Source organism: Indicator indicator, chromosome 2 (assembly GCF_027791375.1).
Source record: "Indicator indicator isolate 239-I01 chromosome 2, UM_Iind_1.1, whole genome shotgun sequence".
Classification (NCBI taxonomy): Eukaryota; Metazoa; Chordata; class Aves; order Piciformes; family Indicatoridae; genus Indicator; species Indicator indicator.
Genome location: NC_072011.1, coordinates 2,185,540 through 2,199,538, shown reverse-complemented (window position 1 = coordinate 2,199,538; position 13,999 = coordinate 2,185,540). Strand labels below are relative to the sequence as shown.

The 13,999-nt window shown below is 41.6% G+C and overlaps 1 protein-coding gene across 4 annotated transcripts in view; it reads right to left on the bottom strand.

The window, feature by feature from the left end:
- Nucleotides 1-13,999, bottom strand: part of MYO6 (myosin VI) — a 106,891-nt gene that overhangs the window by 33,780 nt on the left and 59,112 nt on the right. For all 4 annotated transcript variants that reach the window (XM_054392211.1, XM_054392219.1, XM_054392226.1 and 1 more), the window contains exons 15-21: nucleotides 12,125-12,252; nucleotides 10,693-10,788; nucleotides 9,402-9,575; nucleotides 5,681-5,719; nucleotides 3,746-3,839; nucleotides 1,029-1,159; nucleotides 58-135 (exon numbers count right to left, since the gene is read on the bottom strand). In XM_054392211.1, coding sequence (XP_054248186.1) covers nucleotides 58-135; nucleotides 1,029-1,159; nucleotides 3,746-3,839; nucleotides 5,681-5,719; nucleotides 9,402-9,575; nucleotides 10,693-10,788; nucleotides 12,125-12,252 — 740 coding nt within the window. The remainder of the gene's footprint in view (nucleotides 1-57; nucleotides 136-1,028; nucleotides 1,160-3,745; nucleotides 3,840-5,680; nucleotides 5,720-9,401; nucleotides 9,576-10,692; nucleotides 10,789-12,124; nucleotides 12,253-13,999) is intronic.

The following is a 13,999-nucleotide window of genomic DNA, read 5'->3' as shown; positions in this document are numbered from 1 at the left end:
AAGTCCCTTCCAACTGAAATTAAGATTCACATTCATGAACTCCAAAAGAAGCATTACCTTGCCAGGTCTAAAAAACACCTTGGTCAGTCCAAATTTGTAATCATTTTCATTCAGTCCCAAGGCTTTAAACAGTGCCTGAAAAAATAAAAGAAAACAACAGTATTACACTTCTAAAAAAACAACAATATGGAGAGGAGAAGGCTCTGAGGAGACCTTATTGTGACCTTCCAGTATCTGCAGGGGACTACGAGAAAGCTGGGGAAGGACTTTTTAGGGTGTCAGGGAGTGATAGGACTTGGGGGAATGGAGCAAAACTAGAAATGGGTAGATGCAGATTGGATGTTAGGAAAAAGTTTTTCCCCATGAGGGTGGTGAGACACTGGCACAGGTTGCCCAGGGAGGTGGTGGAAGCCTCATCCCTGGAGGTTTTTGCAGCCAGGCTGGATGTGGCTGTAAGCAACCTGCTGTGGTGTGAGGTGTCCCTGCCCATGGCAGGGGGTTGGGACGGGATGAACCCTGAGGTCCCTTCCAAGCCTGACAGTTCTGTGATTCTATGGTTCTCAAAGGAGGATGAACTTTGTGGGTTAAAATAAGTTTGAAACTAAACCATTTTTCCTTCACTTTTCTCAGCTCTGGGGGATTTTCATTATATGCACATGTAGATATCACAGCAGTTTAGTACCACACGGGCTGAAAAAAAGGAGGACCAGGAACAGAGTTTACACAGCAGCTGAGTACTGACAGTTCTATGATTCTATGAACCACAAAAAACAAAAAACAAAAACAAAAAAAAAAAAACAAAACAAACAAAAAAACCAAAACAAAACCCAAATACACACACAAAAAAACCCAAAAAACAAAATGAAAACAAAAACCCAACAATAACAAAAACACAACAAAACAAACAAACAAACAAAAAAGTACAACAAAAAAACTCCACAACCAGTAAAAGGTTCCAGCCCCCAGAAATCCCCACCACAAGATACTTGCTGTGCTGGATGATGTAGAAGCATTGATTTCTTTCTCACCTTGCAGAAGAGCCTAGGATCCAGCCGAGCCAATTTGTCAGGCAAGTATTTCTTGTACATATTATACAGCTCATGAAATGAAGCTCGGGAAGGGAAACCTCCTTGCATCAAATCCAGAACTGACACCATTCCTAAATTTGTGGAAACACATGGGCAAAAGCTGGTATCAGTGAAATGCAAATGAGGCAGTGGCACTTAAGGTGGTTTATGATAGAAACCTCTAACTTATTGTGCAGAGACTATACCACAAAGTTGAGCTGGAACTGGATCCAGCCTCTAACACTTCTTGAGCATGACACAGAATCACAGAATGGTCTGGGTTGGAAGGGACCTCCAACACTCATCCAGTCTGACCTCCCTGCAGGGACATCCCCAGAGCCTCACCTTGAATATCTCCAGGGATGGAGCCTCAACCACCTCCCTCAGCAACCTTTTCCAGTCTTCCACCAGCCTCATAGTAAAGAACTTCTTCCTGACATCCAATCTCAATCTGCTCTTCTCTAGTTTGAAACCACTGTCCCTCATCCTGTCCCTGCAGGCCTTTGCAAACAGTCTCTCTCTATTCTTCTTGTAGCCCCCTTCAGGTCCTGGCAGGCTGCTATTAGGTTTCCCCAGAGCCTCCTCTTCTCCAGGCTGAACATCCCCAGCTCCCTCAGCCTGTCCCTGTAGCAGAGCTGCTCCAACCCCCTGAGCATTTCCATGGCCTCCTCTGGAGCCTCTCCATGAGCTCCATGTCCTTCCTATATTGAGGGCTCCAGAGCTGCACACAGCACTGCAGGTGAGGTCTCAGCAGAGCAGAGCAAAGTGTCAGAATCACCTCTCTGGCTCTGCTGCTTTGGATGCAGCCCAGGCTGTGATTTGCCTTCTGTGCTGCAAGCTCACACTGCCTGCTCCTGGCCAGCTTCTCCCCCACTGGCACCCCCAAGTCCTTTTCCTCAGGGCTGCTTTCTCTCCCCTCCTCCCCCAATCTGCACTTGCATCATCATTCACAAAAAGTGAACACTGAACACATGAGAGGAGCTCATGAGAGAGACAGAGTAACACCCAATCAATGGAAATTTGTGGGTTTTTTTACTAATATTTCTTTTTTCCCTCTTTAGCAGATTTGATATTTTCATTTTTGAAGGAAAAAACCCAAACAAGTACTGTCCATCCAGGCTCTTCTTTTCATCAGGTCAATGGTATTTATGAGATATGGTCCAGATGCAGTGTTAAATACAAAGGCAGTGCTACAACATTTGTATTTGCAGCACTAGGTAACAGCTGCTAAGATTGCATTTCAAAGTCCCAAATACTACTCATAGATTCATAGAACAGTTGGGTTGGAAGACCTTGGAAGACCTTGAAGATCATCTAGTTTCAACCTCCCTGGCATTGACAGGGACACCTTCACTGGACCAAATTGCTCAAGGCCTCATTCAAAAAGCAAGAATGTAAAGCACAGATAGAAAGTCTTGAAATGGTTCAAATTACTTCAATCAACAGAAGCCATGCCAGGTTTTGCCTGCTGCTTTTCTTAACTCTATGAACAGCCTTAACACAGAAGTTTGTATGCTAGCCTGCAAGAAAGCCAGGAAGGGACTTTTTACAAGGGCTTGAAGTGATAGGCTGAGAGGGAATAGATTGAAACTTGAGGAGGGCAGATTTAGACGGGAGATTTGGAAGAAATTCTTTACAGTGAGGGTGGTGAGACACTGGAACAGGTTGCCCAGGGACACTGTGGATGCTCCCTGACTGGAGGTGTTCAAAGCCAGGCTGGATGAGGCCTTGAGCAACCTGGGCTAGTAGAAGGTATCCCTGCCCATAGCAGTGGGGTTGGAACTAAATGACCTTTAAGGTCCTTGTCAACCTAAACCATTCTATGAATGATAATACCAACACTCTTAATTGCCAAGCACGCAGTTCCTTCCACTCTTTAGGGAGACATGAGCAAAACTGCTAGTCTTTAGCAAAAATAACCTACTATTTATTTAAAATAAAGCTGTGAGATTGGAAAGCACCCAGCATCTCAAGAATAATGACAATGCAGCACTCTGTAGTAAACAAAGCAACAGGAAAGACTATGCTCAAGTGCCCTCCTTGGAAGTTCAGCTCCAAATCAAACTAACAGTGGCATAAAGACAATCTGATACAACAATATGATTCAACTCTATCATGGTACTTAGAAAAGCAAAGAAAACAGGTGTGTTTCTATTATTAGGTATCTCAGTTAATACTGCCTGCTTTCAAATGCAGGAGTTTCTAACACTTTAGCTGCCACAGTAATCCACAAAAATGGTGGTTCTGGAGTGAACTGCTGCTCTATTAACACTGTGGGCAACACAAAGAGATAAGATTCAGCTCCAGGACAGGAAATCTAAATGTATGTACCAATAAATAGCTACATGGCTTCCTACATACACAGCTAGTGTCTGAACTCTCATCATCATCAAAGGAAAACCACTCAATGGAAATTATATCAAGTCTTCTTGTGAAGAAGAGACCTGATGGCTGTTCATAAGAATTATTTTTAGGGTGATTAGTGACTCTCATTTTAGTGACTAAAATGAGAGCTAAATTACCGAGACTCTACATAATTGTTTGCAAGACATAAATAAGATACCTCCTAGAAAGCAACAGTTCAAGGAAATAATATTGCTTCTGTCTCACATACTAGGTCAAACTATGATGCCCAAAAAAATAAATAGAAGGAAAAAAATATCAGAGGCACACATTACCTGAGCACTGAAGCTGAGAGAGGATCTGTCCTCCTTCAAAATGGTGATTTGTCATCTTTAAGTTAGGTTTGATACACCGAATGAAGCTGGATCCCTGTCACAAAACCAACAAGTCAGCACAAACTACACATTTTTAAACCTAATGCATAAATAATACATAGAAAAAGAAAGATTAAAAAAGATACAAACTAGTAATTTTCTAAAAGAGAGATGCTGACATTGTTCTTCTCTCAGATTTGCACTGTAGCCTTGGCCTTGAGGTAACTGAACTCAATGCTCAAGCTGTTAATTGGACCCTCAGCTTCTGAGTTTTTCACTCAGATGTTCTTAACATTAGTGCAATCTAACTAGAATTTAGCAGTCCAGATTCTGCTACTCTCATTATCTTCTGCAGTCACATCACCTAAAGGCCCAAGGCCTCCAAAAGTTCACAATAGTGAAGATGCTGCCAGCCTCCTGACATTGCAATCATGCCAGATGAATCTGACCTTCTAACTTCTTTACAGCTTCTTTTGCCTCATGGCTTCACTCTCCCTTCCCCCATGTGTGCTGTCTCTGTAATTTTGACCACTGATCATTTCACACTCATTAAGGATGACATTTTTGCAAAACACCATCCAAATATTCAGATTTTCCTGTAACAAGTGGCTGCTACTAATAACCTACCTTATGTGCAACAACAAATTTGGGACTGAGAAAACACAGTATTGCTCCTAATTTGCAGTGTTTTCTCTCCTTTTCCATCTCTCAGCTTACAGTGAGAGAGCAGCAGCCCAGGGAGCTCTAGATTAATAGCACATCCTCAGCCATGGGTACAGCAAACCCAGCCACACATATTTTCCCTGGACTGGGTCACAGTTGCAGAGCATTCTGTGTGAAAGAGATCATCTTTCTTTCAGCCCAGCAGTAAAGAGTGCAGTAAAATCCTAACACTGGCTACACTCCAGCACCTGTCTCATTTTTTTCTCCATGTTTTTTCCTCATTTTTCATTTTTTTTGACAGACCACATATCTAGAATTAGTTAGAAAATGTGGTGAAGAGAAATGAAAGTGTGCCCCTGCAACTCCCAAGCTCTATTAAAAAAAAAAAGAGTATATGTTGAACTACATGGAGAATTCCACAAACTAGCACACTCTAGCAGCTAAATCAGCAAAAATGCATGAGGAGGATCAGGTCCTTTGATCACCTGTGCATTCATAGCCCATCACAAAAATGTCTTTATGGACTCTCAAAAGAGTAATTAATAACAAATTATCATCTGCCTTACTTCTAAATCACATCCCTGAATCTCCTGCAAATTAGTCATCTATGACAACAACGGAAGGAAGCAAAAGTGACCACAAAGGAGATTGCAACCCAGGCAGATTCCACACTGTTTACTCAGGCTGTGTAACTTTTATTACACAAAAATCTTTTTAAAGGTGGTGGGGTTGGTTTTTTTTTTTTTTTTTAAGTAACTCAATAATCCTCACCTGCACAGCAGGGTTTTTCAAAAGCACCATATAACTGCAAAGCCTGAAGCAACTATTTATCACACTTTTATTGCAAGCTACATGGATGACATAATCATAGAATGGTCTGGGTTGGAAAGGACCTCCCAAGCTCATCCAGTCCAACCCCCTCTGCAGTCAGCAGGGACATCCTCAGCTGGATCAGGTTGCCCAGAGCCCTCTCCAGCCTCACCTTGAGTATCTCCAGGGATGGGGCCCCAACCACCTCCCCAAGCAACCTTTTCTATTGTTCCACTACCCTCATAGTAAAGAAATTGTTCCTAACATCCAATCTAAATCTGCTCTTCTCCAGTTTGAAGCTATTGCCCCTTGTCCTATCTCTAAATGCCTTTGTAGACAGTTTCTCTCCATCCTTCTTGAAGGTCCCCTTCAGTTATGACTTGCAGCAGAAAATTAGGACCCTGCACCTGTATATATACTTACAGTACTGTGCAGCTTCTCAAGAAGCAAGTTTAACTGAGTCTGTAAAAGAAAATGGACATTTCAAGAGTCTTACCATGCCATAGAGAGAAATGCAGACACAGAGTAATGTTGCAGCATGATTGCATGCATGTGTTCATTGTTAGTAAATCAGGCAGAACTGACAAATCAAAAATTCACAGCTTTTAGCAGCCAAAAATCATGCAGGTGTGCATGAATGGTCCTGAGGAAAGTGCTTGTGTTTAGTTGTACAACACCACCACTGTATGGGAAAATACCACAACAGTCACCAAAGAAGTGCAAGCCCATTTGAGAGGGGTGATGGCTGTGTAATAAAATGACAAAGAAAATGAGACTGAACAGCAATGATTTTTTTTTTCTAAATACATTGAAATTTTGTGACAGCCCAAATTTGATCTATACCAAGAATACATTTGTGTGTTAAACAATTAACACAGAAAGCAGACAAGCTCAGGGTCTGCTTTGTTGTTTTCTTTTTTTGAAGCTTGCTCAACATTTTGCTGAGTGAACTTGCAGAATCTATTTTTAATGGCAAACTTCCATGTTTTTATTTCTCTGTTGGTGACAACAGACAATAAGCGAAGTTATAATGCTAATATCATGTTTACTGAGGCTGGACTTAAACTCACAGTGATGAGAGATCACAATTCTATCATTATTTGAGGGCAAGTCAAGAGGTTCACCACAGATTCAAGACTATCAGGGAAAGAGTTGCAGTTGCTATTGAATCATGGAATCACTTCAGTTGGTAAAAGACTTCTAAGATCATTAAGTCCAACCAATGACCTAACACCACCATGGCCATTGAATGCAATTGGTAGGGACTTAAAATACCCCAGAACCACATCAGAAAAACACTTTTACTTTAGAGATGTGTCTGGTTTGCCACATAGATTACTGCTGTGCCAGCTTCTCTAGCTTACTAGCAAGCTTTACCTGCACAGACTGAAGTAAGACAAAATTCTCCATGTCCTAACTTAATATTCCTCATTTTCTCTACTGGAACCAAAAACTGAAAGGATTTGACTTTTTATCATTTTTATTTTTAACCAGATCTTTCAATTACCTTGAATCCAAGAAATCAGATTTGTATGGGCAATATAAGATACCTACAGCTGCCAGTCATCCTTCCAGTGGATAAAATTGAGGGTGGATATGGTTAGAAAGAGGAGTGCCAAAAGAGGTATGACAAACACTAATAACCTCCTGCTCAGTTCTCACTTCCGCATACTCTTTGTATCTCTATGATCTTTATGTTGAATATGATCTTTAAGGTTTTTTTAAGTTAGAAATGCTTCATTTTGGAAGGATCAGCCTAATTTCCATCAATAAAATATGTTTCTTCTAGAGGACAAACACCCCTTCCTTATCCTCTGTGATTTGACAAGAAGCCAGGGCCATTCTCAGGTAAAATATCACTAATGAGATATTCAGATGAATAAAACATACTGCTAAAATTACTGCTCTTTGAATGATCACAATTTCATCTAGCATTACTGCAGCAAGGTGAAATCATCCCCAAGATTCTTCAGGAAGTCTGATGAACCAATTAGTCATTATTCCCTCAACTGATTTTATCAGACTTCAATTTAATTAGTTATAAGGAAGGGATGTGTGAAGGATTCCACAGAGAAGTTCATGCCACATCATCTAATAATCCATGTAATTAGAAGAATTTGAGACTGACTGACATAATGATGCACTAAGAATTCTTATTCTTAAAGAGATGACATTTCTGCTAAGATGACAGAACTTATTTCCATGTCATCTGAAGTGAAATGTTCAAGGCTATTAGTGTTCATCAGCAGCCCTTGTTGTGTCTGGGAAGGTAACACCAAATTAATTACTGGGACTAACACATACATTCAAAATGCCATGAAACTTGAAAACACCAAAAAGAATTACAGATTGATGGGCCAGATCCAAAGAGGACTTTAGTCATGTTCTAGGTGTGGAGGTGAACACTGTAGTCCAAAAGGCAATCAAAAAAGTTCCTCACTCAAATGCTGTTTCACCTGAAATATGCCTCCCTTTTGACTTCAGCCCTCCTTGGACAATGGGATCACTCACATGTCCACATCTGCTGGATGTGGGGTGCTAAATCCATGAGGAACTGAAAACTGAGATGGAACGAAGTGCAAACCAGCTCAAAGAGCCCACAGTTGGTTTCATTTTGAAAATGCAAGGGGTCCCAGACTGACCTACAGCAGACTCATGGTTGCAGGGTTGGCTCAGGAGATGGCTTATCTGCATGTAATTCCATTTTTCAGTCTGCCTTCTGATCATCATTTTATATTAAACTAATTGTGACACTTTAATTCTACAAATACTGTAGCATAGTAAGGAAGAGGGAAGACGAAATAACCATCAGAGCAAAACTCAAAAGAGCAGGCTGACCAGTTCTCAGCTAAACAGCAAAGCCTCTGCTTTACAAGTCAGGCTCTCCCTCCTACTCTTCCTGGCATCCAGAGTTTTATTTCTGGATACATAACAACCCATCTCCAGAAGGGTGTAAGGAGAGTCCCTTTTGTCAGGCTGACCAACGGCCTGGTGCTACACGAAATACAGTAGACATAAAACACTGAATACAGCAGAGACCCAAAGCACAGCTCTGCTGTCAGACAAAATTGATGCTACCATATCCTCCCTGTTCTTCAGCCCTGCATTTGCAGAGAACAGTTCTAAACCCGAACCAAAAGACACAATTATGCAACAAGGAATTTACCTTGGAGTCCTGATTCAGCACTTAACCTTGACATAGAGCAGAAATGCTCTGCTGCTCTTGGTAGTGCCCCACTCTCCAAGGTTTTTGGATTGCCTAAGATACCTGCTTTCCCCAGAGGCTGTGCAAGGAGTCTAGCTAGGAACATGATGTGGGGTTTTCAGTGCCCCAGGCAATACAGCATGCCAAAAATGTTGCCATGCTGGACTTGAAGCATACAAATCCTTCATTGGATCTGGCCCAGATGTGTGGAGAAGAGCTCTTGCTGAAATTGCAGCAGCTCTACCAACAGTAAATCCATGAGATCCAAAACTTTACCTGCAGCCCATGGCTGTGACTGCTTTTCATCTCTTAATTCCCCTACAGTTCTAAGCTGGAATAGTCCAGCTCAAATAAAACTGCTGAATGAGAAAAGGGTGCAGAAAACATTTGGAGAAGACAAGGTTTGAAGGTCAGCTTTATAACAAGCAGAAGAAAGGAGAGAACAAGGAGAAGCATCAGATTCAGGTATTGAGAAAGGAAACACTGAGCACAAGGATCATCCTTCTGTGAAAGCCACAACAATCTTTACAGTTTGGAAGAGATAAAACAGTGGTTAGGTTAGTGCCATTTTTGAGAATGGCAAACTGTCGCCAGTTGATACATCTTCTAGGATGCACAATGAAGACAGGATGGAGGATCACCTATTGTCACATTTAGAATCCCCTTTAAAGTTCACAGAATCCAAATTGAGATCTCAAGTCTTTAAACCTTTTGAATAAAGACTTCTATGTGGCTTTTTAAGAGCCTGACTTAAAATTCACTGCATCACCCCTGTGAGGACTCTCATGAAACACATTTTTTGACAGAAATGTGCAGCAAACCCAAATTTTTCTTTGTCTGAATCTTATCACAGTTCTCCCAACCTTAGTTTCTACTTATTTCAGGCAATTTAAAAGTGGCACATCTTGGAAGGTGAGGTCACTTGCTGTATTATGTTACCTTGAATTTGTTCCCCACACTGATGAAGCTAAGTTTCCCAGCTTTTTGTTTGGGATCCCTGTTGTTGTTGGTGTTAGCTTCGAACAGCTGTCGAACAAACTTGTCCTTGGACTCGCAGATAAGAGATTCAAGGGACATGTGCAAAGCATCATTGTTCTTTTCCACAAATTGCCTCTGAAAAGACAACCCAAGAATAGGACAGCACAGTTGTTTCACTGCTCCAGTCACTTAAGTCTCAAAGAAAATTAGACAAAACAAAAGTTATGTCCTTCATTCAATAATCAGCAAGAATATGTGAGGCATTGTTCAAATGTTTGAAACAACTCTTCAACTGACCACACCAAACATTGATAACAGAGAGAAAAAAAAAAGATATTCTTAAATTTGAAATATTTCTAGAATGATGAAGCCCAATGTAAGGTTTAGTGCCTTTGTGTGTGTGTGTGTGTGTCTCACTGATTATTTTTGGCCATGATTATCCTCTTTATTTCACCATTCAGCACAGTCATCACCTGGGAGTTCTGAGAAGTTTTGTTCTTCACCTCCTGTAATATCACATAAGACCTGCTGTGAAATAGGAATTAGTGTGCACACCTTAATTGGTGCACATAGCCAGTCTGGAAAACCAAAAATGGCTATTTTAAAGAATCAGAAAATCAGCCAGGTTGGAAAAGACCTTCCAGATCATCAAGTCCAACCTATTACCCAACACCATCTAATCAACTAGCCCATGGCACTGGCAGGCTGCTACTAGGTCTCCCTGGAACCTCCTCTTCTCCAGGCTGAACATCCCCAGCTCCCTCAGCCTATCCTTGTAGCAGAGCTGCTCCAACCCCCTGATCATTTTCATGGCCCTCCTCTGGACCTGCTCCATCAGCTCCATGTCCTTCCTATACTGAGGGCTCCAGAGCTGTACACAGTATCTCCAGGTGAGGTCTCACCAGAGCAAATTGGTAGAATCACCTCTCTGGATCTGCTGGTAACACATCTTTAGATGCAGCCCAGGATGTAATTAGCCTTCTGGGCTGAAAGCTCACGCTGCCTGCTCCTGTCCAGCTGCTCATCCAGATTTACAACAAACCCTTACACCAAATAGGTGTCACCAAAATAGTCTGTAATCTGAGAACTTAAAACTGTCCATTCTGGCCCCTGCTCACAAAATCAGTTTCAAAGCTAAGACACAGACTTTTCAATTTCCCTTCTGATGTTGTTAAATTTAACCTATAGAGACTGAAAACTACAGAAGTCCTACAAGGCATTAACAGAAATAGCTTCGTGTCAGTGAAATTACCGTCTCGTAGCACACTGCTCCTGCAAAGTGTCGGATAATGAAGCCTTCATCATCTCTGATGTTTCTGTGAACAGCCAGCTTGGACTTTCTAGGAATCTGGAATTTAAAAAGTTGTATTACAAAGTAGAAAGTAAAGGGAGGTGGGGAGGGGAAATGGTTCTAAAGCATCCCCATGATTCTGCCAGGGGCACCGAGCTTTAGAAATGACAGATCCTGCAGTAGTTTTGGTGCTCACCACCACTCCCATTCCAACTAAGGTATTCTAAAAACCTATTTTCATTCCCATTTCAACTAAGGTATTCTAAAAACCTATTTTCATTCTCATTCACACCTTTAGGCACCTCACATTCAAACGGAAAATCACAAGGACTGCTAACACGAGCCAGCTGATTGTTTTTTGGCCTGTAATCAACAATCATTTCAGAATGCAAGGCTATTCATCAGCTGGGACTAGGATTAGACAGAAACTTAAAAACATGTTTTTAGACAGTATATTTTAAAGGGCAACCCCATACCTTATCATACCTATACCAACAAACATGCCTCACTGCACAGCAATCCAGTCAGGCAAGATTAAGTAGAAGCAAGTACAGGGAACTGGGTGACTACTTTATTTGGCTCCCTTTGCTTGCATTTTATTCAGCAGGAAACTAATTATTTTTATTATTTTTTTTCCTGTACATAAATTGCAATAGAATCACAGAACTGTCAGGGTTGGAAGTGACCTCAAGGCTCATCCAGTTCCAAGCACCCTGCCATGGGCAGGGACACCTCACACCACAGCAGGTTGCTCAGAGCCACATCCAGCCTGGCTGCAAAAACCTCCAGGGATGAGGCTTCCACCACCTCCCTGGGCAACCTGTGCCAGTGTCTCACCACCCTCATGGGGAACAACTTCTTCCTAACATCCAATCTGAATCTACCCACTTCTAGTTTTGATCCATTAATTTGCATTAATTTTCCACAGAATGCTGCATGTTAAAAGAACTAAGAACCAGAAGGCTTTGCACGTGTGTTCCCTGTTTTGACCTCTGAAATGCTAGCTGGACACTCCTTGTGAGCCAAAGATTATCCAAAGGCCAGCAATATTTGAAAGGAACAACAAAATAGCTCAGCTGATACAAATTAATCTCCATCAAAATGTGGTTTTATTTCCTTTTCATGCATCACCTGTTTACAAACTTCAAATGGAAGTAGAGAATATGCCTTGAATTTCAGCAGGATATTAGGATTGCTAGGGGACTTAGGCCTTCAGTGAACCTTTCAACAAACCTAATAACCAAACCTGGCCTTAACAAAAGCATATGGATTGTGCAGGACTGGTGTGGTCGGAGATTCCTCCGGAAAGGCTTTCATTAAGTTGAAGTGCTACTATCAACTGTTCCAAGAATTGTTTTAATAAAGCAAGAAGGACAGCAAAAAATAAACCTACAGAGAGCCTGAAGTGGTCCTTGTGTTTCTGGTGCACCACTGAAGTGAAATGCTGGTCACTTGGTTGGGGAAGACGATTTTCTTCATCCAGGATATCCAACACACCTATGAATTTTGCTTCAATCAGATCTATTAAAAAGAAAAAAAATATGCATATACTTACAAAATTGAATATAAGCTTATATCAGAACTAAACCTTACAAGTTTAAAATGCTACTGATCCAATTGTGTCTAAAAGTATCTAAGGAAAGCTCTTAATACAAAATACAGAATCACAGAAACATTTAGGTTGGAAAAGACCTTCAGGATCATCAAGTCCAACCCACAACCCTGCTCTGCAAGGGTCACCCATAAACCACAGCCCCAAGCACCACATCCAAACCACCTTCAAACACAGCCAGGCTTGGGGACTTAACCTCCTCCCTGGGCAGCACATTCCAATCCCTGACTACTCTTGCCATCAAAAAGTGTTTCCAAATGTCCAGTCTAAACCTACCCAGTGGCAGCTTGAGGCCAATCCCTCTTGTTCAGTCATCAATTACCTGTGAGAAGAGACCAGCAGCAACCTCTCCACAACCTCCTTTCAGGGAGTTGTAGACAGCAATGAGGTTTCCTCTCAGCCTCCTCAGTAAGTAATTTCTAATTAATTAATTCTACCTATCTGAAATGTTGATTTGGATGCATGGGTGGAAGCTGAGACATAGGAAGTTCCATGTGAACATGAGGAGGAATTTTTTCCCTGTGAGGGTGATAGAACACTGGAACAAGCTGTCCAGGGGGGTTGTGGAGTCTCCCTCTCTGGAGATATTCAAGATCTGCCTGGATGTGTTCCTGTGTGATCTGCTCTAGGTGCTCCTGCTCTGGCAGGAGGGTTGGACTGGATGAACTTTCAAGGTCCCTTCCAGCCCCTAATGTTCTGTGATTCTGTGATTTAATTAATAGCTTATACATATTAAGTTTTAACTCTAATACAAAGAATACAGGGGGGAAAAAGATCAGTTACAAATTGTTTGATTTTTTTGTACTCTGGGTCTCAAGTTGAACTTGGGTGCAGGCCTAAATGTTTCTGTGGTATGACCAGAGGATGTTTCTCTCTTGTGCCTTGTGATAGGGCAAGGGGCAATGGATGCAAACTCTAGCACAGGAGGTTCCACCTCAACATGAGGAGGAACTTCTTTACTGTAATGGTCATAGAGCACTGGAACAGGCTGCCCAAGGAGGTTGTGGAGTCTCCTTGTCTTTAGACTTTCAAGCCCTGTCTGGATGTGTTCCTGTGTGACCTGTGCTGGATTCTATGGTCCTGCTCTGGTCCCTTCCAACCCCTAACATCCTGTGATCAGATGTGCTCTGGCAACACAAAAGGCAAAGGCAGTCATTCCACTGAAGGACAGTGCCAACCATACCTATGTCACTCTTCTCTTGCAAAATCAGATTTTTTATTATTATTTGTTTTTAACTGTTGCAAATTATATTTAAACTGCTTAGACATAAAACAATAGAGGTGCAGAATAATTATAACAGGGTTGATTTCCACATCAAGGATGAAAATATTTGTAAATTTTAGCAATCAGTAGGTTTATTTCACAATATTTATGTAATTTAATTAGTGTTAGAGGTGGCAGTTTACAGTGCAAGGTATTTGATGCTTGTTTGGTAACAGACAAACACAGGCACAGACAAACACCCTGTGATGCTGTGTGAGTATGGCTCTATTACCAACCAGAACTAGAATGTTGTACAAAACTGGAAAAAGACACAGGGGTCTAATCACAGTCTCACTGTATATCAGAGTTTGGAAGGGACCTCCAGAGATCATCAGGTCCAACCCCCCTGCCAGAGCAGCATCACCCAGGGGAGTCTGCACAGGAGTGCATCC